The sequence below is a fragment of the Somniosus microcephalus genome, unplaced genomic scaffold (assembly GCF_052327205.1).
Source record: "Somniosus microcephalus isolate GS21.2 unplaced genomic scaffold, FLI_Smic_1.0 unresolved_chr1, whole genome shotgun sequence".
Lineage (NCBI taxonomy): Eukaryota > Metazoa > Chordata > Chondrichthyes > Squaliformes > Somniosidae > Somniosus > Somniosus microcephalus.
This window is the reverse complement of record NW_028225179.1, coordinates 44941985-44969681: the sequence shown is the minus strand read 5'-3', so window position 1 is coordinate 44969681 and position 27697 is coordinate 44941985. Positions and strand designations below refer to the sequence as shown.

At 53.2% G+C, this 27697-nt stretch overlaps 1 protein-coding gene across 1 annotated transcript in view; it reads left to right on the top strand.

Annotated features, from left to right (window-relative positions):
- The first annotated feature begins 3443 nt into the window (after nt 1–3443).
- Nucleotides 3444–27697, top strand: part of LOC147094888 (chromatin remodeling protein SRCAP-like) — a 49374-nt gene continuing 25120 nt past the window's right edge. Inside the window, 15 exon segments of the mRNA XM_085974246.1 lie at nt 3444–3534; nt 3537–3694; nt 4351–4491; nt 10920–11108; nt 11111–11150; nt 13827–13915; nt 13918–14061; nt 15911–15992; nt 17072–17161; nt 17258–17416; nt 18265–18512; nt 19239–19416; nt 19625–19761; nt 20971–21140; nt 21812–22004. Of these exon segments, the coding sequence (XP_085830372.1) occupies nt 3444–3534; nt 3537–3694; nt 4351–4491; nt 10920–11108; nt 11111–11150; nt 13827–13915; nt 13918–14061; nt 15911–15992; nt 17072–17161; nt 17258–17416; nt 18265–18512; nt 19239–19416; nt 19625–19761; nt 20971–21140; nt 21812–22004 (2109 nt within the window).

The window sequence follows — 27697 nt, the reverse complement described above, 5'->3', positions numbered from 1 at the left end:
CCCTCCCCCCCTTCGCTGTCTCCTCCCCCCTCGGTCTCTCCTCCCCCTTCGCTGTCTCTCCCTCCCCCCCTTCGCTGTCTCTCCCTCCCCCCCCTTCGCTGTCTCTCCCCTCCCCCCTTCGCTGTCTCTCCCTCCCCCCCTTCGCTGTCTCTCCCTCCCCCCCCTTCGCTGTCTCTCCCTCCCCCCCCCTTCGCTGTCTCTCCCTCCCCCCCTTCGCTGTCTCTCCCTCCCCCCCTTCGCTGTCTCTCCCTCCCCCCCTTCGCTGTCTCTCCCTCCCCCCCTTCGCTGTCTCTCCCTCCCCCCCTTCGCTGTCTCTCCCCTCCCCCCCTTCGCTGTCTCTCCCTCCCCCCCCTTCGCTGTCTCTCCCTCCCCCCCCCTTCGCTGTCTCTCCCTCCCCCCCTTCGCTGTCTCTCCCTCCCCCCCTTCGCTGTCTCTCCCTCCCCCCCTTCGCTGTCTCTCCCTCCCCCCTTCGCTGTCTCTCCCTCCCCCCCTTCGCTGTCTCTCCCTCCCCCCCTTCGCTGTCCTCTCCCCTCCCCCCCCTTCGCTGTCTCTCCCTCCCCCCCTTCGCTGTCTCTCCCTCCCCCCCTTCGCTGTCTCTCCCTCCCCCCCTTCGCTGTCTCTCCCCTCCCCCCCTTCGCTGTCTCTCTCCCTCTCCCCCCCTTCGCTGTCTCTCCCTCCCCCCCTTCGCTGTCTCTCCCTCCCCCCTTCGCTGTCTCTCCCTCCCCCCCTTCGCTGTCTCTCCCTCCCCCCCTTCGCTGTCTCTCCCTCCCCCCCCTTCGCTGTCTCTCCCTCCCCCCCTTCGCTGTCTCTCCCTCCCCCCCTTCGCTGTCTCTCCCTCCCCCCCTTCGCTGTCTCTCCCTCCCCCCCTTCGCTGTCTCTCCCTCCCCCCCTTCGCTGTCTCTCCCTCCCCCCCTTCGCTGTCTCTCCCTCCCCCCCTTCGCTGTCTCTCCCTCCCCCCCTTCGCTGTCTCTCCCTCCCCCCCTTCGCTGTCTCTCCCTCCCCCCCTTCGCTGTCTCTCCCTCCCCCCCTTCGCTGTCTCTCCCTCCCCCCCTTCGCTGTCTCTCCCTCCCCCCCTTCGCTGTCTCTCCCTCCCCCCCTTCGCTGTCTCTCCCTCCCCCCCTTCGCTGTCTCTCCCTCCCCCCCTTCGCTGTCTCTCCGCTCCCCCCCTTCGCTGTCTCTCCCTCCCCCCCTTCGCTGTCTCTCCCTCCCCCCCTTCGCTGTCTCTCCCTCCCCCCTTCGCTGTCTCTCCCTCCCCCCCTTCGCTGTCTCTCCCTCCCCCCCCTTCGCTGTCTCTCCCTCCCCCCCTTCGCTGTCCTCTCCCTCCCCCCCTTCGCTGTCTCTCCCTCCCCCCCTTCGCTGTCTCTCCCTCCCCCCCTTCGCTGTCTCTCCCTCCCCCCCTTCGCTGTCTCTCCCTCCCCCCCTTCGCTGTCTCTCCCTCCCCCCCTTCGCTGTCTCTCCCCTCCCCCCCCTTCGCTGTCTCTCCCTCCCCCCCTTCGCTGTCTCTCCCTCCCCCCCTTCGCTGTCTCTCCCTCCCCCCCTTCGCTGTCTCTCCCTCCCCCCCTTCGCTGTCTCTCCTCCCCCCTTCGCTGTCTCTCCCTCCCCCCCTTCGCTGTCTCTCCCTCCCCCCCTTCGCTGTCTCTCCCTCCCCCCCTTCGCTGTCTCTCCTCCCCCCCCTTCGCTGTCTCTCCCCTCCCCCCCCTTCGCTGTCTCTCCCTCCCCCCCTTCGCTGTCTCTCCCTCCCCCCCTTCGCTGTCTCTCCCTCCCCCCCTTCGCTGTCTCTCCCTCCCCCCCTTCGCTGTCTCTCCCTCCCCCCCTTCGCTGTCTCTCCTCCCCCCCCTTCGCTGTCTCTCCCTCCCCCCCTTCGCTGTCTCTCCTCCCCCCCTTCGCTGTCTCTCCCTCCCCCCCTTCGCTGTCTCTCCCTCCCCCCCTTCGCTGTCTCTCCCTCCCCCCCTTCGCTGTCTCTCCCTCCCCCCCTTCGCTGTCTCTCCCTCCCCCCCTTCGCTGTCTCTCCCTCCCCCCCTTCGCTGTCTCTCCCTCCCCCCCTTCGCTGTCTCTCCCTCCCCCCCTTCGCTGTCTCTCCCTCCCCCCCTTCGCTGTCTCTCCCTCCCCCCCTTCGCTGTCTCTCCCTCCCCCCCTTCGCTGTCTCTCCCTCCCCCCCTTCGCTGTCTCTCCCTCCCCCCCTTCGCTGTCTCTCCCTCCCCCCCTTCGCTGTCTCTCCCTCCCCCCCTTCGCTGTCTCTCCCTCCCCCCCTTCGCTGTCTCTCCCTCCCCCCCTTCGCTGTCTCTCCCTCCCCCTCCTTCGCTCTCCCCCCCTTCGCTGTCTCTCCCTCCCCCCCTTCGCTGTCTCTCCCTCCCCCCCCTTCGCTGTCTCTCCCTCCCCCCCTTCGCTGTCTCTCCCTCCCCCCCTTCGCTGTCTCTCCCTCCCCCCCTTCGCTGTCTCTCCCTCCCCCCCTTCGCTGTCTCTCCCTCCCCCCCTTCGCTGTCTCTCCCTCCCCCCCTTCGCTGTCTCTCCCTCCCCCCCTTCGCTGTCTCTCCCTCCCCCCCCTTCGCTGTCTCTCCCTCCCCCCCTTCGCTGTCTCTCCCTCCCCCCCTTCGCTGTCTCTCCCTCCCCCCCCTTCGCTGTCTCTCCCTCCCCCCCTCGCTGTCTCTCCTCCCCCCTTCGCTGTCTCTCCCTCCCCCCCTTCGCTTTCTCTCCCTCCCCCCCTCGCTTTCTCTCCCTCCCCCCCTCGCTTTCTCTCCCTCCCCCCCCTTCGCTTTCTCTCCCTCCCCCCCCTTCGCTTTCTCTCCTCCCCCCCTTCGCTTTCTCTCCCTCCCCCCCTTCGCTTTCTCTCCCTCCCCCCCTTCGCTTTCTCTCCCTCCCCCCCTTCGCTTTCTCTCCCTCCCCCCCCTTCGCTTTCTCTCCCTCCCCCCCCTTCGCTTTCTCTCCCTCCCCCCCTTCCGCTTTCTCTCCCTCCCCCCCTTCGCTTTCTCTCCCTCCCCCCCTTCGCTTTCTCTCCCTCCCCCCCCTTCGCTTTCTCTCCTCCCCCCCCCCTTCGCTTTCTCTCCCTCCCCCCCCTTCGCTTTCTCTCCCTCCCCCCCCTTCGCTTTCTCTCCCTCCCCCCCGTTCGCTTTCTCTCCCTCCCCCCCCTTCGCTTTCTCTCCCTCCCCCCCCTTCGCTTTCTCTCCCTCCCCCCCTTCGCTTTCTCTCCCTCCCCCCCCTTCGCTTTCTCTCCCTCCCCCCCCTTCGCTTTCTCTCCCTCCCCCCCCTTCGCTTTCTCTCCCTCCCCCCCTTCGCTTTCTCTCCCTCCCCCCCTTCGCTTTCTCTCCCTCCCCCCCCCTTCGCTTTCTCTCCCTCCCCCCCCCTGCGCTTTCTCTCCCTCCCCCCCCCCCCCCCCGCGCTTTCTCTCTCTCTCTCTCCCCCCCCCCCCCCCCCCTTCGCTCGCTCTCTCTCCGTATCTAAAGCTCATGTTCTGCAGATTGCAAGATGAAACGTTATTATTTTCTCTTCCCCCTCCCGCCCCCCGTATCCAGGAAGCTAAGATTGAGCATCGGATTGCTGACTTCGGAGGGAGGGGCTCTGGTCCCTGAAGAGACTGAATCGGGTGCAGGAGCCCACCCGGCCGAAGACGCACTGGGACTACCTGTGCGAGGAAATGCAGTGGCTGTCTGGCGACTTCGCACAGGAGCGGCGCTGGAAGAGGGGTGTGGCGAGGAAGGTGAGCGCCACCCGAGGCGCGGTGTGAATGTTCCATCTTTATTTTTTTTTAGCGCGCGGTCCCTTTGACTGGCTGCGTGGCCGTTCATATTTTCGCCCATGCGCAGTTCCTCCCATATGAAAGCCGGCGAGCAGCCTGCGTGGGACCTACAGACCCTTAGCTGGGACGTTGGCAGCAGCCCCAGTTACTGCGCGAATGGGGCAGGTTAACCCCCCCCCCCCCCCCCCCCCCCCCCAAAAGCCATGAGGCATGTCTGCGAGTGGGGCGAGGAGAAAACTGGGTGGCCTTTCCCACAAACTCTCGGCTCTTTCAAATCGATTGTTCGCGGGCGCTCTGACTCTTATAAGGGGTTGCTTCTGGATATGCAGCACCTGTTGTGCTTGACGCCCGGGGTACGGGGATGAGATTCGGCTTAAATTCGCCAATCTCTCACCACGCACAGCAGGAAAGGCCCAGGCTCTGAACCCGGCCTAGTGCTGTGTTAGCTGATCTATTGCCCAGCGCAGCACTGGGACCCCCCACACCACGCAGCAGGAAAGGCCCAGGCTCCATCCCTCCCCGGCCTGTCCTTGGCCTGTGGCTTTTTCCCCCCGCGCCTCTGCCTCTTTGCTCCTAACACCATGCCTTGGCCTTCTGGTTTTCCCCCCCACATGCAGGTCGCTAGGACTGTCCTGCGTTTCCACGAGGAACAGCGCCAGAAGGAGGAGAGGGCCAAGAGGGACGAGCAGGCCAAGCTGCGACGCATTGCCTCCACCATCGCCAAGGAGGTCAAGCAGTTCTGGACCAATGTGGAGAAGGTAAGAGGGTCAAGGGAAGGTCAGAGGTCAACTGATGTAAATCCTCATCTGTTGAATGATAACGAAATGCATGTAGAGGTCTTTTGTGTAACTTCGAGAGGTGAAGTGGAGGTGTTATGAGAGGTGAGGAAAGGTTTACAGTGCGTCACGGATCATATTTTGGAGGAGCCTTCGAGGGATGTTAGTGCAGTGGAGTTTCCCATTTACACCAACTCCTGTCAGCAGCAAACACTCCCAGGGTAGGTCCAGCACAGGTTAGATACAGAGTAAAGCTCCATCTACACTGTCCCCATCACACACTCCCAGGGCAGGTACAGCACAGGTTAGATACAGAGTGAAGCTCCCTCTACACTGTCCCATCAAACACTCCCAGGGCAGGTACAGCATGGGTTAGATACAGAGTAAAGTTCCCTCTACACTTTCCCATCAAACATGCCCAGGGCAGGTACAGCACGGGTTAGATACAGAGTAAAGAACCCTCTGCACTCCCATCAAACACTCCCAGGGCAGGTACAGCTCGGGTTAGTAAAGGCGAATGTTTAAACCAACGCGCCAAAGATAGCCCTTTAAACAGGTCGCTGCCTTATTGCCGTAGGCAGGGATTTGGTAGCTGGGGCTGAAAGAGATTCTCCGCTGCAACCCACAGTCGGCTGTCTCCGTGCCGACTGTGTTACTTAAGAGGAGGGACAATGTTTGCGCCCCCACCCCCAATCCTTTGCACGGTGTGGGTAGGGGGCGAAGGTGAATGGAAATCGGTGCGAGTCACGATGGGGAAACAGCAGGAGCTTTGGATGAGTTGATGGCTACGGAGGGTGCAAGGTGGGAGGTCTGCCAGGAGAGCAATGGAATAGTCGAGTCTCGAGGGGATCAAGTCACGGATGAGGGTTCCAGCAGCAGAGGTGCTGAGGCATGGGCGGAGACGGGCCGTGTTACGGAGGAGGAAGTCGGCGGCCCTGATGGTGCGAACGTGGGCGTCGGAAGCTGATCTCTGGGAGGGGTTAAGGACAGGAGGAACAGTTGGGACGGCGGGCCTCCTGACTCGATGGGCGCGAGGTGCTTCTTGATTAAGCATTAGAATTTTAAACTGACTGCAGAGAGGCTGAGTCAGGTCAACAGCTCCGTCATGACACTATCCAGGGCTGAAAGGGTTAAATTATGAGGGCAGGTTGCACGGACTGGTCTTGTTTTCCATTGAGTTTAGAAGATAAAGCGATAGAAATATGGAAACATAAAAGATAGGAGCAGGAGTAGGCCATTCGGCCCCTCGAGCCTGCTCCGCCATTCAATGAGATCATGGCTGATCATCCAAATTCAGTACCCTGTCCCTGCCTTCTCCCCATATCCCTTGATCCCTTTAGCCTTAAGAAATATATCCAACTCCTTCTTGAATGTATTTAATGAATTGGCCTCAACTGCCTTCTGTGGTAGAGAATTCCACAGGTTCACCACTCTCTGGGTGAAGGAATTCCTCTTCATATCTGTCCTAAATGGCTTACTCCTTATCCTTAGACTGTGACCCCTGGTTCTGGACTCCCCCACCATTGGGAACACCCTGCATCTAGTCCTGTTAGAATTTTATAAGTTTCAATGAGATCCCCCCTCATTCTTCTAAACTCCAGCGAGTATAAGCCCAATCGACCCAATCTCTCCTCATACGTCATTCCTGCCACCCCAGGTACCAGTCTGGTGAATCTTCGCTGCACTCCCTCCATGGCAAGAACATCTTTCCTCAGATAAGGCGACCAAAACTGCACACAATACTCAAGGTGTGGTCTCACCAAGGCCCTGTACAACTGCAGCAAGACATCCTTGTTCCTGTACTGGAATCCTCACGCTACGAAGGCCAACATACCATTTGCCTTCTTAACCCCCCGCTGCACCTGCATGCTTACCTTCAGCGACTGATACACAAGGACACCCAGGTCTCGTTGCACTTCCCCTTCTCGCAATCTGTTGCCGTTCAGATAATAATCTGCCTTCCTGTTTTTTCCACCAAAGTGGATAAACTCGCATTTATCCCCATTGGGCAGATGCAGTATAATCACCCAACCTGTCCAAATCATACTGGAGTTTCTCTGCATCCTCCTCACAGCACACGCGCCCACCCAGCTTTGCGTCGTCTGCAAACTTGGAGATATTACATCCAGTTCCCTTGTCTACATCATTAATATATATATTGCGAATAGCTGGGGCTCTAGCACCGATCCCTGCGGTACCCGACTGCCACTCGGAAAAAGACCCGTTTATTCCGACTCTTTGCTTCCTGTCTGCCAACCAGTTCTCTATCCAAGACAATACCTTACCCCCAATCCCATGTGCTTTAACTTTGCATGCTAATCTCTTATGCGTGACCTTATCGAAAGCCTTCTGAAAGTCCAAATACACCACATCCACTGGTTCTCCCTTATCTATTGTACCAGTTACATCCTCAAAAAATTCTAGTAGATTAGTCAAGCATGATTTACCCTTTGTAAATCCATGTTGACTTTGTCTGAACCTGTCACTGTTTTCCAAGTGCTCTGCTATTACATCTTTTATAATGAACTCTAGCATTTCCCCCACTACCGATGTCAGGCTTACTGGTCTATAATTCCCTGTTTTCTCTCTACCACCTTTTTATGTAGTGTGGTTACATTAGCTACCCTCCAATCCATGGGAACTGTTCCAGATTCCATAGAATTTTGGAAGATAACCAGCAATGCATCTACTATTTCTAGGGCCACTTCCTTAAGTGCCCTAGGATGTAGATTATCAGGCCCTGGGGATTTATCGGCCTCCAATCCCGTCAATTTCCCTAACACCATTTCCCTACAAATACTGATTTCATTCAGTTCCTCCCTCTCATTGGACCCTATGTTCCCCGACATCTCTTGGAGGTTATTTGTGTCCTTATTTGTGAAGACAGAACCAAAGTATGTATTTAATTGGTCAGCCATTTCTTTGTTCCCCATTATACATTCCGCTGATTGACTGCAAGGGACCTACGCTTGACTTCAATATTTTTCTCTTCACATATCTATAGAAGCTTTTACAGTCAGTTTTAATGTTCCCTGCAAGCTTACACTCATTCTATTTTCCCCCTCTTAATTAATCCCTTTGCCCTCCTTTGCTGAATCCTAAACTGCTCCCAATCCTCAGGTTTGCTGCTTTTTCTGGCTAAATTATGTCCTCTCCTTGGATCTTATGCTATCCCTAATTTCCCATGTTAGCCATGGTTGCGCCACCTTTTTTGTTTTATTTTTATGCCAGACAGGGATGAACAAATTCTGTCGTTCATCCATGCGATCTTTAAATGTTTGCCATTGCCTATCCACCATCAACCCTTTTAAGTAACGTTCCCCAATCCATCCTAGCCAGCTTGCGCCTCATATCGTAGTTTACTTTATTTAAATTCAGGACCCTAGTCTTTGAGTCAACTACTTCATTCTCCATCTTAATGAAGAATTCTATCATATTATGATCACTCATCCCCAAGGGGCCTCGCACAACAAGATTGCTAATCAATCCTTTCTCATTACATAATACCCAGTCTAAGATGGCCTGATCGCTAGTTGGTTCCTCGACATATTGGTCCAGGAAACCATCTGCATTCTAGGAATTCCTCCTCCACAGTATCGTTACTAATTTGGTTAGCCCAATCTATATGTAGATTAAAGTCACCCATGATAACTGCTGTGCCCTTATTGCACGTGTCTCTAATTTCCCGTTTAATGCCATCCCCAATCTCACCATACTGTTTGCGGGTCTATATACCACTCCCAGTAACATTTTCTGCCCCTTGGTATTTCTCAGCTCTACCCATGCAGATTCCACATCATAGCTGATATCCTTCCTTACTATTGTGTTAATCACCTCTTTAAGCAGCAATGCTACCCCACCTCCTTTTCCTTTTTGCCTGTCCTTCCTGAATATTGAATACCCCTGGATGTTGAATTCCCAGCCTTGGTCACCCTGGAGCCATGTCTCCGTAATCCCAATTATGTCATATCCGTTTACATCTATTTGCGCAGCTAATTCATCCACCTTATTACGAATGCTCCTCGCATTAAGACACAAAGCCTTCAAGCTTGTTTTTTTAACACTTAGTCCTTTTAGAATTATTATTTGCTGTGGCCTTGTTTGATTTACACCCTTGATATCTCTGCCATCCACTTTTGCTTTTCTCCTTCATTTCTTTTGCTTCTATCCTTGCTTCCCTATCCTCTGTCTCCTTGCACAGGTTCCGAACCCCCTGCCATTTTAGTTTTAAACCCTCCCCAACAGCACGAGCAAACACTCCCCCTAGGACATCGGTCCCACTCCTGCCCAGGTGCAAACCGTCCAGTTTCTACTGGTCCCACCTCCCCCAGAACCGGTTCCAATGTCCCAGGAACTTGAATCCCTCCCCCCATGCACCATTCCTCTAGCCACGTATTCATCTGAAATATCCTTCTATTTCTACTCTTGACTAACATGTGGCACTGGTAGCAATCATGATCTGATGGAGGTGTTTAAGATGATTAAAGGAGATGCTGGGGTCGATAGAGAGTAACTGTATCCTCTGGTCGTTGGGGTGGGTGGGGTGCGCGGGGAGTCCAAAACAATGCGCCATAATCTTAAAATTAGACCCAAGCCATTCTGGGTCGATGTTGGGAAGCACTTCTTCACACACAGGGTTAGTGGAAATCTGGAATGCTCTTTCCCCCAAAAGAGCTGTTGAGGCAAGGATTCAGTTGGAGCTTTCAAGGCCGAGATTGATAGATTTTTGTTGAATCACACAGAATCACAGAAACCCCACAGTGCAGATAGAGGCCATTTCAGCCCATCGAGCCTGCACCGACACATATCCCACCCGATCCCCGATCCCTGTAACCCCTACACCAACACATATCCCACCCTATCCCCGTATTTAATCCCCCTAACACTAAGGGTCAATTTATCATAGCCAATCAACCTAACCCGCACATCTTTGGACTGTGGGAGGAAACCGGAGCACCCGGAGGAAACCCACGCAAACACGGGGAGAATGTGCAAACTCCACACAGACGGTCGCCCGAGGCCGGATTTGAACCCGGGTCCCTGGCGCTGTGAGGCAACAGTGCTAACCACTATGCCACCGTGCTGTTGAGGGTTACAGAACCAAGACAGGTAGACAGAGTTGAGATGCAGATCAGTCACGACCTGGTTGCATGGCGGGAACAGTCTTGAGGGGCTGAATGGCCTCCTCCTGTCTCTAATGTAGCGTTGCGCACTGAGCGAGGTGGCAGAAGGTGAACTAAACGGATCGTGCCCCAACCCCCCCCCGCCCCACACCCGGAGATCTAAGAAGATAAGAAATAGGAGCAGAATAAGCCCCTCGAGCCTGCTCCGCCATTCAATAAGATCAGGGCTGATCTTGGGCTCAAAGCCACTTCCCCGCCCGCTCCCCATAACCCTTCACTCCCTTATCTTGCAAAAGTCTGTATCTCCACCTTGAATGTATTCAATGACCCAGCCTCCACAGCTCTCTTGGGCCGAGAATTCCACAGATTTACAACCCTCAGAAGAAATTCCTGCTCATCTCAGTTCTAAAAGGGCGGCCCTTTATTCTGAAACTGTGCCCCCGAGTTCTAGATTTCCCCACGAGGGGAAACATCCTCTCTGCATCTACCTTGTCGAGCCCCCTCCGTATCTTGTATGTGATATACCTATCAATTCATTCCATGAAAAGCGACGAGTTAAGATAGTAACTATAGGTTTTTATTGGCTAAATAACAGAGCCCACCCTCGTGGGTGATCGGTTCCAACAAGGAAGAATACTAGCCAATCGGTCACCTTTATACCTGGGCAAGCAGGCGGAGCCATGGGCGGAGTCAGCTGAGGTATGCCTAGGTATAACAGCGTGCGTGGCAAGAGGTAACCTTGTGTAGTGATAACAACAGTGTAACAGTTGTGAACGATAACAGTGGTTTACCGCAGTATGTTTCAATAAGATCACCCCTCATATTTTTAGAAAAGCTCACCGATTTTAAAGTAATTGGTAGAAGGGTTTGAGGGAATTTGAGGGGAACTTTGTTCACCCAGAGGGTGGTGGGGGTCTGGAACTCACTGCCTGAAAGGAGGTAGAGGCAGAAATCCCTCATTGCATTTAAAAAAGTACTTGGATATGCGCTTGAAGTGCTGTAAACTACAGGGCTACGGACCAAGAGCTGAAAGTGGGGTTAGGCTGGATAGCTCTTTGTCGGCTGGCACGGACACGATGGGCTGAATGGCCTCTCTCTGCTCCGTAAATTTCTATGATAACATAAGATAAGAAATGAGGAGCAGGAATAGGCCGCTTGAGCCTGCTCCGCCATTCAATATCAGGCTGATCTTGGGGCTCAAAGCCACTTTCCCGCCCGCAATCCGCCATCACCCTTCACTCCCTCCTCTCCGGCTCATTTAACGCAGCGTTTGTTTTCTTGGGACAGGTGGTGCAGTTCAAGCAGCAGTCTCGCCTGGAGGAGAAGCGCAAGAAGGCCCTGGACCTGCAGCTGGACTTCATCGTGGGCCAGACGGAGAAGTACTCTGACCTGCTGAGCCAGAGCCTCAACGAGTCGCTGCCGGCCAGCAAGCCCGGCTCGTCCCAGCTCGGCTCGTCCCTAGCCGGCTCGGCCCGCACTCCAGCCCTCCCGTCTCCGGCTCTGCCACGGAGGACGAAGGTGGGTCCACGCGGGCTCTTGTTTCCCCACCCCCCCCCCCCCCCCCCCTCCCCTTTCTGGGTCTGCCTCCCAACCTCTAGTTACATTCGACAACTTCCCACCCGTGTCAGTCAGTCCCATCCCTCCTCGTCCGCATGTCACGTCGGTCTCTCTTTACCCCCCCCCCCCCGCTCCACCCTCTTCTCTTCTTTAACTGTCCCACCCACCACCGACATCAAACATCCCAGGGCAGGTACAGCACAAGTTAGATACAGAGTAAAGCTCCCTCTACACTGTCCCATCAAACACTCCAGGGCAGGTACAGCACAGGTTCGATACACAGTAAAGCTCCTCTACACTGTCCCATCAAACGCTCCCAGGGCAGGTACAGCACGGGTTAGATACACAGTAAAAGCTCCCTCCACACTGTCCCATCAAACACTCCCGGGGCAGGTACAGCACGGGTTAGATACAGAGTAAAGCTCCCTCTACACTGTCCCATCAAACACTCCCAGGGCAGGTACAGCACGGGTTAGATACAGAGTAAAGCTCCCTCTACACTGTCCCATCAAACACTCCCAGGGCAGGTACAGCACGGGTTAGATACAGAGTAAAGCTCCCTCTACACTGACCCATCAAACACTCCCAGGGCAGGTACAGCACGGGTTAGATACAGAGTAAAGCTCCCTCTACACTGTCCCACCAAACACTCCCAGGGCAGGTACAGCACAGGTTAGATACAGAGTAAAGCTCCCTCTACACTGTCCCATCAAACACTCCAGGGCAGGTACAGCACGGGTTTAGATACAGAGTAAAGCTCTCTCTACACTGTCCCATCAAACACTCCCAGTGCAGGTACAGCACGGGTTAGATACAGAGTAAAGCTGCCTCTACACTGTCCCACCAAACACTCCCAGGGCAGGTACAGCACAGGTTAGATACAGAGTAAAGCTCCCTCTACACTGTCCCATCAAACACTCCCAGGGCAGGTACAGCACGGGTTAGATAGAGAGTAAAGCTCCCTCTACACTGTCCCATCAAAACACTCCCAGGGCAGGTACAGCACGGGTTAGATACAGAGTAAAGCTCCCTCTACACTGTCCCATCAAACACTCGCAGGGCAGGTACAGCACGGGTTAGATACAGAGTAAAGCTCCCTCTACACTGTCCCATCAAACACTCCCGGAGGCTGGTACAGCACGGGTGGATACAGAGTAAAGCTCCCTCTACACTGTCCCATCAAACACTCCCAGGGCAGGTACAGCATGGGTTAGATACACAGTAAAGCTCCCTCCACACTGTCCCATCAAACACTCCCAGGGCAGGTACAGCACGGGTTAGATACACAGTAAAGCTCCCTCTACACTGTCCCACCAAACACTCCCAGGGCAGGTACAGCACAGGTTAGATACACAGTAAAGCTCCTCCTCTACACTGTCCCATCAAACACTCCCAGGGCAGGTACAGCACGGGTTAGATACAGAGTAAAGCTCCCTCTACACTGTCCCATCAAACACTCCCAGGGCAGGTACAGCACGGGTTAGATACAGAGTAAAGCTCCCTCTACACTGTCCCATCAAACACTTCCAGGGCAGGTACAGCTCTGGTTAGTAAACGGGAATGTTTAAACCAACGTGCCAAAGATAGCCCTTTAAACAGTCGCTGCCTTATTGCCGTAGGCAGGGATTTGGTAGCTGGGGCTGAAAGAGATTCTCCGCTGCAACCCACAGTCGGCTGTCTCCGTGCCGACTGTGTTTACTTAAGAGGAGGGACAAAGTTTCCGCCCCCATCCTCTCGGTCAGCAAGCACGGTGGGGGCGCGGGGGAGGTGGTGATGCCTGAGCAGGACTTGGTGCGAGTTAGTACACGGGGCAGCAGAGTTTTGGATGAGCTGAAGATCACGCAGGGTGCAAGATGGGAGGCCTGCCAGGGGGAGCGTTGGGATAGTCGAGTCTACAGGTAACGTAGGCATGGATGAGGGTTTCAGCAGCAGATGGGCAGAGGCAGGGTGGAGACTGGCGATATTACCATCGCCGAATCCCAATCCGTCACCATCAACATCCTGGGGTTCACCATTGACGAGAAATTTAACTGGACCAGCCACACACATACTATGGCTACAAGAGCAGGTAAGAGGCTGATTATTCTGTGGCGAGTGACCTCCCCAAAGCCTTTCTTAGAATTTTATAAGTTTAGGGTTTTTATAACAGACTAGACAGATTAGATGCGGGAAGGATGTTCCTGATGGCGGGGCAGTCCAGAACCAGGGGTCACAGTCTAAGGATAAGGGGTCGGCCATTTAGGACAGATGAGGAGGAATTTCTTCACCCAGAGAGTGGTGAACCTGTGGAATTCTCTGCCACAGAGGGCGGTGGAGGCCAGTTCATTAAATATATTTCAAGAAGGAGTTGGATATATTTCTTAAGGCTAAAGGGATCAAGGGATATGGGGAGAAGGCAGGGACAGGGTACTGAGTTTGGATGATCAGCCATGATCTCATTGAATGGCGGAGCAGGCTCGAGGGGCCGAATGGCCTACTCCTGCTCCTATCTTCTAGGTTTCCACCATCCACACAGACACAAAACAGGGCAAACGGTGCGTGCACAGTGCATTGCTGCTGTGGAAGGCCAACGCAAGAGGCCCCTAACTCCCTCTTTGCCCGCTTCCCCTCCCCCCCCCCCCCCCCCCCCCCGCGCAGATTTCGAGCCGCACGAGGAGGAGGACGACGAGGAGACGATCGAGGTGGAGGAAAAGCAGGCCGGCAACGACGCGGAGACGCGGAGGCGGGTGAGATCGAGCTGCTGAGGCGGGGAGAGCGAGCTGCCGCTGGGGGGTGCCTCGGACGATTCTGCTGCCGGGCTGCTCTCCGCCTCCAGAGCAGCGGCAGCGAATCGTCCGAGGACCAGCGGCCCAGGTCCAGCAAAGCGCCGCAGGTGGGTTCAAGGGCCATTCCTGTCGGCTGGGCGTGGGTCAGCTGACCACGGCCAGGTGGGGCTTTCCACCGATCTCATTGGCCAGTTTTAGCCATCGCGTTGGCCAATCTCTGGCATCAGAAGCTCGTGTGTGTTCAGCCCATCCTCCAAACACTTGAGTCCCATCAGTACTGAGGGAGCGGCGCTGTCGGAGGGGCAGTACTGAGGGAGCACCGCACTGTCGGAGGGGCAGTACTGAGGGAGCACCGCACTGTCGGAGGGGCAGTACTGAGGGAGCACCGCACTGTCGGAGGGGCAGTACTGAGGGAGTTCTGCGCTGTCGGAGGGGCAGTACTGAGGGAGTGCTGCGCTGTCAGAGGGTCAGTACTGAGGGAGTGCTGCACTGTCGGAGGGTCAGTACTGAGGGAGTGCTGCATTGTTGGCGGGTCAGTACTGAGGGAGCACTGCAATGTCGGAGGGGCAGTACTGAGGGAGTTCTGCGCTGTCGGAGGGGCAGTACTGAGGGAGCACCGCACTGTCGGAGGGTCAGTACTGAGGGAGCACCGCACTGTCGGAGGGGCAGTACTGAGGGAGCACCGCACTGTCGGAGGGACCAGTACTGAGGGAGCACCGCAATGTCGGAGGGGCAGTACTGAGGGAGCGCTGCACTGTCGGAGGGTCAATACTGAGGGAGCACGCACTGTCGGAGGGGCAGTACTGAGGGAGCACCGCACTGTCGGAGGGACCAGTACTGAGGGAGCACCGCAATGTCGGAGGGGCAGTACTGAGGGAGTTCTGCGCTGTCGGAGGGGCAGTACTGAGGGAGCACCGCACTGTCGGAGGGTCAGTACTGAGGGAGCGCTGCACTGTCGGAGGGTCAATACTGAGGGAGCACCGCACTGTCGGAGGGGCAGTACTGAGGGAGCACCGCACTGTCGGAGGGACCAGTACTGAGGGAGCACCGCAATGTCGGAGGGGCAGTACTGAGGGAGTTCTGCGCTGTCGGAGGGGCAGTACTGAGGGAGCACCGCACTGTCGGAGGGTCAGTACTGAGGGAGCGCTGCACTGTCGGAGGGTCAATACTGAGGGAGCACCGCACTGTCGGAGGGGCAGTACTGAGGGAGTTCTGCACTGTTGGAGGGTCAGTACTGAGGGAGTGCTGCGCTGTCGGAGGGGCAGTACTGAGGGAGTGCTGCATTGTTGGCGGGTCAGTACTGAGGGAGCACCGCAATGTCGGAGGGTCAGTACTGAGGGAGCGCTGCACTGTCGGAGGGTCAGTACTGAGGGAGCACCGCACTGTCGGAGGGGCAGTACTGAGGGAGTTCTGCACTGTTGGAGGGGCAGTACTGAGGGAGTTCTGCACTGTTGGAGGGTCAGTACTGAGGGAGTGCTGCGCTGTCGGAGGGTCAGTACTGAGGGAGTGCTGCACTGTCGGAGGGACCAGTACTGAGGGAGTGCTGCACTGTCGGAGGGGCAGTACTGAGGGAGCACCGCACTGTCGGAGGGTCAGTACTGAGGGAGTGCTGCACTGTCGGAGGGACCAGTACTGAGGGAGTGTTGCGCTGTCGGAGGGACCAGTACTGAGGGAGCGCTGCACTGTCGGAGTAGGTGGTTTGTAGTGTCCAAGTGCAAAACACTTCGATTCACCGATGGCTTTCCCAGAACCTGCAAGCTCACTTTATTTTTTGTTGATATTTGACCCTATCCCTCCCATGGCTCCCTAATCAATCACCCTCTTTTCCTCCGCGCCTGCCCCCACCCCCACCAAAAAACGTGGTTATTTGAAAGAAATGCTGACTGAATTTCCAGGAGCTTTGATACCCCCACCCACCCCACAAGGGTGATAATTATTTTCCGTCCCATTGCGCAGAACACACACCGACCGCCGGGCAGGAGCAAAGTGCAGCGGGAGGAGCTAGAGGATGAGGAGTTCACGGCCGACGATGATGAAGGTAAGCGTCGGCCGAGCGCCGAGGCACGCGGGTTGTCAATTCTTCCCTCCCGGCCAGCGTATCCCCCTCGCTGATGTGGCACTGTGGGAGCCGTCGCATAAGTGAGTGCGATCATCTCCTTGCCCAGGGTTGACTTGGGCGCACCCTTGGAGCGCAAATGGGTAAATACTGGAATGAATCGCCCCCCTCCCCCCATTCGCCGAGGCTCTGCACTGAGGCCAAGTGTGGTGTTTCTCTTGTTTCAGCAGTGGAGATCAGTTACCTTGCCATCAGAGATTAATCACGAGGGAGTTACAGGCTGGAATCTAATTGAGGAGTTCGGGGGGTTTATATATAGAATAACAGATACCCAGGAGTGAGTTACAGGCTGGGATCTAATCGAGGGGTTCGGGGGGTTTATATATAGAATAACAGATACCCGGGAGTGAGTTACAGGCTGGAATCTAATCGAGGGGTTCGGGGGTTTATATATAGAATAACAGTTACCCGGGAGTGAGTTACAGGCTGGAATCTAATCGAGGAGTTCAAGGGGTTTATATATAGAATAACAGATACCCGGGAGTGAGTTACAGGCTGGAATCTAATCGAGGGGTTCGGGGGTTTATATATAGAATAACAGATACCCGGGAGTGAGTTGCAGGCTGGAATCGAATCAAGGGGTTCGGGGGGGTTTATATATAGAATAACAGATACCTGGGAGTGAGTTACAGGCTGGAATCTAATTGAGGGGTTCGGAGGGGTTTATATATAGAATAACAGATACCCGGGAGTGAGTTACAGGCTGGAATCTAATCGAGGGGTTCGGGGGTTTATATATAGAATAACAGATACCCGGGAGTGAGTTGCAGGCTGGAATCGAATCGAGGGGTTCGGGGGGGGTTTATATATAGAATAACAGATACCTGGGAGTGAGTTACAGGCTGGAATCTAATCGAGGGGTTCGGAGGGGTTTATATATAGAATAACATACCCGGGAGTGAGTTACAGGCTGGAATCTAATCCAGGGGTAGGGGACGGAGGGCTATTGATTGATGATCCCCCTCTCGGTGTCGCTGTATCTGGCGGTTTGTTGTCTGCAGGCGAGGATGAGGAGGAGACGATTGACGCGGAGGAAGAGCTAGCAGGCGATGAGGACCACAAAGCAGAGCTGGATGCCCTGGCCAAAGAGAGTAAGCGAACTGAACTCCTGCGATTATTTTAAACCCCTTTCCCTATGTGGGTGTTTTTTTTTAAATCGCCGTTTGTTCCCGCCCCTCTCCGTGCAGGCGAGTTGCCCGTGGAGGACTTGTTGAAGAAGTACAGTGCGGCTTTCTCTGACTCTTTCGATACGCCAGAGTCCGACTCCGATGACAGTTCCGACACGGAAGAGGATGACGAGGATGAAGAGACCAGCACAGAGGATGAGGAAAGCAACAGTTCGACAGGTGAGGAAATCCCCGCTCCCTCCCTATATCAATCCCCAAACTAATCCCACTGCCCTGCTCTCTCCCCATAGCCCTGTATCAATCCCCAAACTAATGCCACTGCCCCGCTCTCTCCCCATAGCCCTGTATCAATCCCCCAAACTAATCCCACTGCCCCGCTCCCCATAGCCCCGCTCTCTCCCCATAGCCCTGTATCAATCCCCAAACTAATCCCACTGCCCTGCTCTCTCCCCATAGCCCTGTATCAATCCCCAAACTAATCCCACTGCCCCGTTCTCTCCCCATAGCCCTGTATCAATCCCCAAACTGATCCCACTGCCCCGCTCTCTCCGCATAGCCCTGTATCAATCCCCAAACTGATCCCACTGCCCCGCTCTCTCCCCATAGCCCTGTATCAATCCCCAAACTGATCCCACTGCCCCGGTCTCTCCCCATTGCCCTGTATCAATCCCCAAACTAATCCCACTGCCCCGCTCTCCCCATTGCCCTGTATCAATCCCCAAACTAATCCCACTGCCCCGCTCTCTCCCCATAGCCCTGTATCAATCCCCAAACTAATCTCACTGCCCCGCTCTCTCCCCATAGCCCTGTATCAATCCCTAAACTAATCCCACTGCCCCGCTCTCTCCCCATTGCCCTGTATCAATCCCCAAACTAATCCCACTGCCCCGCTCTCTCCCCATAGCCCTGTATCAATCCCCAAACTAATCTCTCTGCCCCGCTCTTTCCCCACAGCCCTGTATTAATCACAAACTAAACCCACTAATGCAGCAAAGGCCAGGGATGGAGCCTGGGCCTTTCCTGCTGTGTGTCCTTGTCGATGATTCACTCGGTTTCCTCGCTTACAGGGTCCGAAGACTCGACCGCAACAGATGAGGGTGAAGATGATGATGATGAGGAGGAAGAGGAGGAGGACGACGACGATGCGGAGGAGGATATTGGGGTGGAGTACCTGCTCCAGCGTGAGCCCGGGGACGGGGAGCCGAGCCGTGAGCTTGTCCAGGTCGATGCTAAAGGGCCGAAGAAGGAGATCACGGACATCGCGGCAGCAGCCGAGAGCCTCCAGCCCAAGGGTTACACACTGGCCACCACCCAGGTACCAGAGTGCCCCCCTAGGAGGCGTCCAAGGGGAGGGGATGGCTGTGGAGGGGCGAGGTGGGGAGGGTGGAGGCGAGAGATGGAAGGGACAAGTGGGAAAGGTGGGCAGGAGCAAGGGGTGGGGAAGAGACAGAGATGGGGCAGTGGTCACGTGGGAAAATGTCACGGGGAGTGGGAAAACTGCGGGGGTACGGGCGGCCCTCAAACGTGCTCGGAGAATGGTGGCGGCGAAGTGGGAAGTTGGCGGGGCTTGTGGGCAGAGCGTGAGGAGGTGGAAGGTGCTAGCAGAGAGATGGGAGTGAGGGGGCAGCAGTGATCCAGTCGGGAACACTGGATGTGGGCTGGGATGCGTGTGTTGCAGAGGTTTCCCAAATGGGCTGGAATGAGGGACGTGAGAGATGGGGATTCATGTTCTATCTTGTCAAGAGAAGGCTCACTGGCATTGAGTGAAGGGTTAATTTACTCACCCCCTCTTCTCGCTCGTACGGTGACACCTCGTGGCAGACTCCTCCAACCAGAAGACGCAGCCCATCCCTATTCATTTTCACACAAACTTGATTCGTTCGCATCTTAGCCTGTCATGCGCCAGTGGATCTGGACTAGCCTGAACATGAGTTTGCTAGCCCTCCCGGCCAACCCATTTGGGCAGCGACTCTGTGCGGAGATGGTCGTGGTCAGGCTGCTGTTGACCGGGGCGCTCTCTGCCTGTGTGTGTGTGTTTCAGGTGAAGACCCCCATTCCCTCGCTCCTGCGCGGGACCCTTCGGGAGTACCAGCACATCGGCCTGGACTGGCTGGTCACCATGTACGAGAAGAAGCTCAATGGGATTCTGGCCGATGAGATGGGCCTCGGCAAGACCATCCAAACCATCGCCCTCCTTGCCCACCTGGCGATTGAGAAAGGTACGCCGCTTCTTGCCCCTTGATGTTGGGTATGAGGGGTTGGGCTGATGGGGGGGGGGGGGCGTTTCCCTGCGATTTGGTGGTATGGCGGGGCAGCGCCGCGTTGTCGGGGAAGGGGCGGTGCCGAGGGAGCGCCGCGCTGTCGGGAGGGGGCGGTGCCGCTGTCATCCGTCCGGCCTGAGCCTGACCCTCTTCCATCATCTCCTAGGCAACTGGGGCCCCCACCTGATCATCGTGCCCACCAGCGTGATACTGAACTGGGAGATGGAGTTCAAACGCTGGTGCCCCTCGTTCAAGATCCTCACTTACTACGGAGTCCAGAAGGAGCGCAAGATGAAACGACAGGTGAGAGAGAGGGAGAGAGCGCTCCGCTCAGGGGGCCCTACAGGGACCAGGAGGAGGCGGCGGTTCAGCCCGTTCGACCATTCAATCAGATTGTGACTGAGCTGATCTCGCGGCCTGTGTGACTGTTGATCCCGCGGGACCAGCAGGGTGTTGAGGCTGTTAAGTGCCCCTGGGTGAGGGAGGGCAAAAAAAAATCACCTACCCAGGGATCCTGCTCCAGCTCTCTTATCCCGGTGACTCTTTTTCTTCCAAAAAAGTGCTAATGTGTCTTGGGGGGGGGGGGTGTGTGTGTGTGTGTGTGTGTCGAGCATTTTTTTCAACGATGCCCCCTGCAGTCAAATAGCAGTGCTTACTGTGCCCGAGGGTGACCCAGGCCAGAGTCTCGGAGAGGCGGGGGGGGGGGCCGTGCACGGTCAATGGGGGTTTAATAATGTTTTCATCGAGTCATAACAACCCAGAAGGAGGCCATTCGGCCCATCGAGTTCGTGCCAGCTCTCTGTGGAGCAATTCAGTCAATCCCATTCCCCCGCTCTATCCCTGTAACCCTGCAAGTTTATTTCCCTCAAGTGCCTATCCAGTCTCCCCTTGATTTACTTGGATGCTACCAGAACTGAGTGGTTATACCCATTAGGAAAAGTTGAACAGACTGGCATTCTCTTCTAGAAAAAAATACTGAGGTGACGAGGTCTGTAAGATTATTAAAGGGTTTGATGGGGTATAATAGAGAAGATTTTTCACTTGTGGGGGAGAGCAGAACGGGGGACAATAAATACAAGATAGTCACTAATAAATCCATTGGGGAATTCAGGAGAAACTCCTTTACCCGGAGTGTGGTTAGAATATGGAACTCGACGTACATACACTCACACAATACAGGTAGATGTACAATTAATTAATCTAGCATCATTCAGTAACCAAGGAAGTAAAGCACAAAAAAAAAGTGGCATTTTGCAAAAGGAGTATTGCAATCACATGCCCAACGATGGTGTCTATTGCTTATTTTTTATGCATTAATCAGAAATGCAATTAGCCAGATTTGGATTCCCAATTAGCCATGTGCGGCTAACTTATTGGACTCACGTGGCCACGCCCACTTGAGTGAATGACCAAAACGTTACCGTGTCTTTTTTAAGGCATCGCTCTGAATTGCTTCTGGAGTTGTGAAAAAAGGGCAAAACCAAAATTTTTGTTTTCCTTTTGCCCTTCCAGGGCTGGACCAAGCCAAATGCTTTCCACGTGTGCATCACCTCCTACAAGCTGGTCCTCCAGGACCACCAGGCCTTTCGCCGGAAGAACTGGAAGTACATGATCCTGGACGAGGCCCAAAACATCAAGAACTTCAAGTCCCAACGCTGGCAGTCGCTGCTCAACTTCAACAGGTCCGTATCCTCTCCCCGAATCTCCCTTAACCCCTCACCCCTGCCCCTCCTGTACCCATCCGTTATCCTCCGCGCCCCCTTCCCTTAAACTTCACCCTGTCCCACCTCTCCCTTATCCTTTACCCCCGCCCACCCCCGTACCATCCCTAAACTCGCTGCCCCTCCCTTATCCCTCACCCCGCCGCACCTTTACCCCCTCATGCCCTGCCCGTAGTCCTTACCCCTGCCCCTCCCTTACCTTGCCTATCCCTTAAACTTTGCCTCCCTCCCCGACTCTACCCTTCCACTCCCTTACCCCCACGCTCCCTGCCTTCTATTTCGCCCCCGCCACTCCCTTGCCCCTTGAACCCTGCTACTGCCTTACCCCTCGCGCTCCCTGCCTTAAACTTTGCCCCCCCCGATGCTCTCTTACCACCTCACCCCTTTCTCTAACCTCCTATCTTAACCCTCAAACCCTTATCCCGCGCCCTCCCGTACCACTTCCCTGCCACTTTCCTAATCTGTGCCTCTCCCGTACCCTCCTTCCGCTCCATTCTTAACTCTCGCCCTCTTGCACCTCGCCCCCTCCCCGTCCTTACCCCTCCCCTGCCCCTTTCTCAACCCTCCCCCTCCCCTTCTCACCACCCCTTGTGCCGGCTCATGTTCGCTGTCTCTCTCTCGTGTGTTAACAGCCAGCGACGCCTACTCCTGACGGGGACCCCGCTGCAGAACAGCCTGATGGAGCTCTGGTCCCTTATGCACTTTCTGATGCCGCACGTCTTCCAGTCCCACCGCGAGTTCAAGGAGTGGTTCTCCAATCCGCTGACGGGAATGATCGAGGGCAGCCAGGAGTACAATGAGAACCTCGTCAAGCGACTGCACAAGGTAGGAATCTTGATGCTCATAACATAAGAAATAGGAGTCGGCCATTTGGCCCCTCGAGCCTGCTCTGCCATTCAATAAGATCATGGCTGATCTTCTACCTCAACTCTACCTTTCTGCCATATCCCTTGATTCCCTTAATAACCAAAAACCTTTCGATCTGTGTCTTGAATATACTCGACGACTGAGCCTCCACAGCCCTCTGGGATAGAGAATTCCAAAGATTCACCACCCTCTTGTGAAGAAATTTCTCCTCCTATCAGTCCTAAATGGCCGACGCCTTATTCAGAGTCTGTGACCCCTGGTTCTAGACACCTCAGCCAGAGGAAACACCCTCCCTGCATCTACCCTGCCAAGCACTAAGAATTTTGTATGTTTCAATGAGATCACCTCTCATTCTTCTAAACTCTAGAGAATATTGGCCCAGTCTACCCTCATAGGACAATCCCCCCATCTCAGGAATCAGTCTGGTGAACCTTCGTTGCACTCCCTCTGATGTAAGAAAACTACTAGGCACTTAGTCTGAGTATTAAACAAGGCTTTAATCAACTGTTTTTCAATGTGGAGATCTAGTTGTGTCCTTCACTAGTTCCTGTTAAAGAATGTTCTGCACAAGCTGGGCCCATGCCTGAGTATTCATACTCTCCCTGGACAGCCCCACCAGCAGGCTGCCCATTATTATTACATAAGTCATTTTCACATGAATGACAAGATTCACGTCATTCTTCCTGCCTGAAAGATTGGCAGTCCGGCGGCTTCCTTCTACCGAATTAATCGGACTAAGAATAGACGCAGTCGTTTAGATAGCAGCTATAACACTAGTAGTGGCTCTTGGGGGAGGAGCAGTTTTATAGATAGCAGCTGCAACACTAGTGGAGGCTCTTGACCGGCATACTTTAGAAAAGTGACCTTACTGCAATGATTGCAGGTTGCATTACGAGCAGGACAAGATTTCCTATAATGGAATGCACCTCCACAGAAAAAACACTTCTTTTTAGATTGCCAAGATGCCGTTAGGGTAGGGTCGTCATCAGTGAAGGCTTCCGCCTGAGGTTTACCGGGGGAGTCACTAAAAGTGGTAGCAGCAGTTCGTGTATATGGTAAAAAATAGGCATCTGAATTTTTTTGAGCCAAGTCCAGAGAATATGCCTGGTTATAGGCAGCTTGTAACCTGAGGGTTTTATTCTCCAACAGACGCTGACCTATGAGGGAAGAAGCAATTCCGTTAATAAGAGTCACGAATTAATTCCTCCCGGTACTGCTCAGCTGAGACAGCTTTGAGGTTACAATCTTTGCTGAGCCTGCGAAGCTCTTGAAGGAATTCGTCAAGTGATACCCCGGGTTGTTGTCGAGTTGTGGCCAGTAGGTGCCGAGCAAAAATGTCATTTGGGGCCTTAACATATAGTTGCTGTAGTATTTGGATAGCGGAGTCATAGTCTACACAGTCTTCGATCTAGTCAAACACATGCGGGGGATACATAATTAGCAAGCATTCGTAACTTACTGTATTAGGAACATTCTCACCACACTCCTCAAGGAAGTTGCTGAAGGTACGATACCAGTGTTTCCATACCTTAGCAGCTGTAAGTGAATTCGGGTCCAGGTCGAGACTGGCAGGTCTGCGTAGTTTCTCCATGATGGATTGATTACTACGTCCAAGTTCCCTTCTACAGTTTGAATCGTAGCTGTCTGTTCCCAAATCAGTCAGAGCTTGGAGCGGGTTGCAGTTGATTAAATTGACGTAAGAAAACTACTAGGCACTTGGTCTGAGTATTAAACAAGGCTTTAATCAGCTGTTAGCAAAGGGATTAATTGAGAAAGGGAAAATAGAATATGAGAGTAAGCTTGCAGGGAACATAAAAACTGACTCAAAGCTTTTATAGATATGTGAAGAGAAAAAGATTGGTGAAGTCAAGCGTAGGTCCCTTGCAGTCAGAATCGGGGGAATTTATAATGGGGAACAAAGAAATGGCAGACCAACTAAATACATATTTTAGTTCTGTCTTCACACAGGAGGACACAAATAACCTCCCAGAGATGCCGGGGAACATAGGGTCTAACATATAAGAACATAAGAAATAGGAGCAGGAGTAGGCCAATCGGCCCCTCGAGCCTGCTCCGCCATTCAATAAGATCATGGCTGATCTGATCCTAACCGCCAATCTACTATCACAGAACCATCTCCTGAATCTAACAGAATTAGACACACGAAATAGGAGCAGGATCAGGCTACACGGCCCCTGGGCCTGCTCCGCTACCCACAGGGCCATGTCCGATCCGAACCTAGACTCATGTCCAAATTCCTGCCCGCTCCCCGTAACCCTTAATTCCCTTTACTTCTAGGAAACTGTCTATTTCTGTTTTAAATTTATGTAATGATGTAGCTTCTACAGCTTTTTGGAGCAGCATATTCCATGGACCTACCACCCTCTGAGTGAAGTAGTTCCTCCTCATCTCAGTTTTGAAAGAGCAGCCCCTTATTCTAAGACTATGCCCCCTAGTTCTAGTTTAACCCATCATCGGGAACATCCTCCCCGCATCCACCCGATCCAACCCCTTCACAATCTTATATGTTTCAATAAGATCGCCTCTCATTCTTCTGAACTCCAATGAGGAGAGTCGCAATCTACTCAACCTCTCCTCATATGTCCATCCCCTCATCCCCGGGATTAACCGAGTGAACCTTCTTTGTACTGACTCGAGAGCAAGTATGTCTTTTCTTAAGTATGGACACCAAAACTGTAGGCAGTATTCCAGGTGCGGTCTCACCAATACCTTGTACAACTGAAGCAATACCTCCCTATTTTTATATTCTATCCCCCTAGCAATGAAAGCCAACATTCCATTGGCCTTCTTAATCACTTGCTGCACCTGCATACTAACCTTTTTGAGTTTCGTGCACCAGGACCCCCAGATCCCTTTGTACTTCAGTACTTTCCAGTTTCTTGCCATTAAGATAATAACTTGCTCTACGATTTTTCCTGCCAAAGTGCATAACCTCACACTTTCCAGTATTGTATTCCATCTGCCAAATCTCTGCCCACTTACTTAGCCTGTCGATGTCCCCTTGCAGGTTTTTTATGTCCTCACTCACTACTTTCCCTCCCATCTTAGTATCATCTGCAAACTTTGATATGTTACACTCGGTCCCCTCCTCCAAATCGCTAATATAGATTGTAAAGAGTTGGGGACCCAGCACTGACCCCTGCGGAACACCACTAGTTACTGATTGCCAGTCTGAGAATGAACCATTTATCCCAACTCTCTGCCTCCTGTTAGATAGTCAATCCTCTATCCATGCCAGAATATTACCCCCAATCCTGTGATTTTTTATCTTAAGCAATAATCTTCTGTGTGGCACCTTGTCAAATGCCTTTTGGAAGTCTAAATACACTACGTCCACTGGTTCCCCTTTATCCACCCTATATGTTACTTCCTCAAAGAACTCCAGCAAATTTGTCAAACATGACTTCCCCTTCATAAAGCCATGCTGACTTTGTCCTATTAAATTATGATTATCCAAATGCCCTGTTACTGTCTCCTTAATAATGGACTCCAAAATTTTGCCTCCCTCATCCTCTAAGGGACCAACATTTACTTTAGCCACCCTTTTTCTTTTTATATAACTAATAAAAACTCTTACTATCTGTTTTTATTTTTTTTGCTAATTTACTTTCATTATCTTCTCTTTCTTAATCTTTTTGTTATTTTTTGCTGTCTTTTAAAGTTTTCCCAATCCTTTATCCTCCCACTAGTTTTGGCTACCTTATGCCCTTGTTTTTAGTCGAATACTATCCTTAATTTCTTTACTTAGCCATGGATGGCTGTCTTTTCTTTTACACCCTTTTCTTCTCAGTGGAATATATATTTTTTGGAAGTTGTAAAATAACTCCTTGATGGGCCTTCAATAACCACAAAACTAGAAGTTATAGACTTAAACAAGTTGGCTTTTAATCACTAAGATCAGAGCTAACATCTCAACATGCCGACTGGTTCACAGGAATGAGTCATACAGATCCTGGGATCTTTATGTAAGAGAAGTCAGGGGCAGAGCCAAGACCTGGAACCTCCCAGGTTAGTCGGGAAAGAGGAAGTGAAACTATACACAGTGGGGGAGGGTAATATACATGAGTGCAAAACGAATACAGGACCAAGACAAACAGATTTCATTACACTCCTTAAATGTACACCACTGATCATGTATCGTCTTACCCTTTAATCTATTTTCCCAATCCACTCTACTCAATTCCGCTCTCATACCTTCATAGTCTCCTTTATTCAAGCTTAGCACGCTTGTTTGAGATCCAACCTTCTCACCCTCTAATTGAATATGGAATTCAACCATGTTATGGTCACTCATTCCAAGGGGATCCTTCAGACATTTTTAATTAATCCCGTCTCGTTACACAGGACCAGATCTAAGGTTGCTTGCCCCCTGGTCGGTTCAGTTACATACTGCTCAAGAAACCCATCCCTAATACACTCAATGAACTCATCCTCAAGGCAGCCCTGCCCAATTTGATTTGTCCAATTAATATGATAGTTAAAATCCCCCATAATTATAGATGTTCCCTTATTCCAAGCCTCAACTATTTCCTGATTGATACTCCGTCCAACAGAGTTGCAACTGTTCGGAGGCCTATAGACTACGCCCACTAGTGTTTTTTTCCCCTTATTATTCCTTACCTCCACCCAAACTGTTTCATTATCCTGATCTTTTGACCCAATATCATTTCTCTGTATTAGTGATTCCTTCCTTTATTAACATAGCCACCCCACCTCCCCTTCCTTCCTGCCTGTCCTTCCTGATCGTTAAATAACCTGGTATGTTTAATTCCCAGGCATTGTCACCCTGCAGCCATGTTTCTGTAATGGCCACAAGATCATACCCATTTGTAGTTATTGGTGCCATTAACTCGTCTATTTTGTTACGAATGCTACGTGCATTCAGATAGAGAACTTTCAAATATGTTTTGTGACACTGATGCGCTATCAATTCTAATAAAAGGCTAGGCAGAGTTCAGAACAACAGGCTTTTATTAACTACTGAATTGCACTTCAGACAGATCAGGACTCTGCCTCTAGTGGACGACCGAATGCCAGGAGCTGCCATGCGGCCGCTCTTATACTCGGTAGCCCAGGGGCGGAGTCAGCTGAGGCATAGTCAGGCACAGCAGTGAAACAAGAGTGAACGACAACAACAACAACAGTGAACACAGTGAACTACAGTGGTTTACCACAGACACTTAGTTCCTGCTTTTGCCCTTTTTATTACTTTACCTTTTACTCCATACCTTCTGCCCCTTCCTGACACGCTCTGGTTTTTAATTTCCCCACTGCTACCTAAGTCTATGACCTTCTCTGTTGTCATTTTTATTATTTGCTCTCTAGGAACCTCCCCCCCCACTAGTTAGTTTAAAGCCCTCTCTACAGCCCTAGTTATATGATCCGCCAGGACTCTAGTCCCAGCACTGGCCAAGTGAAGCCCGTCCCAACGGAACAGCTCCCTCCTGCCCCAGTACTGGTGCCAGTGTCCCAGGAAGCAAAACCCATTTCTCACACACCAGTCTTTGAGCCACGCATTTAACTCTCTAATTTTATTTGTCCTAGCCAAATTCGCTCGTGGCTCAGGTAATAATCATTACCCTTGAGGTTCTGTTTTTTAATTTGACCCCTAGCTGCTCATACTCCTTTAA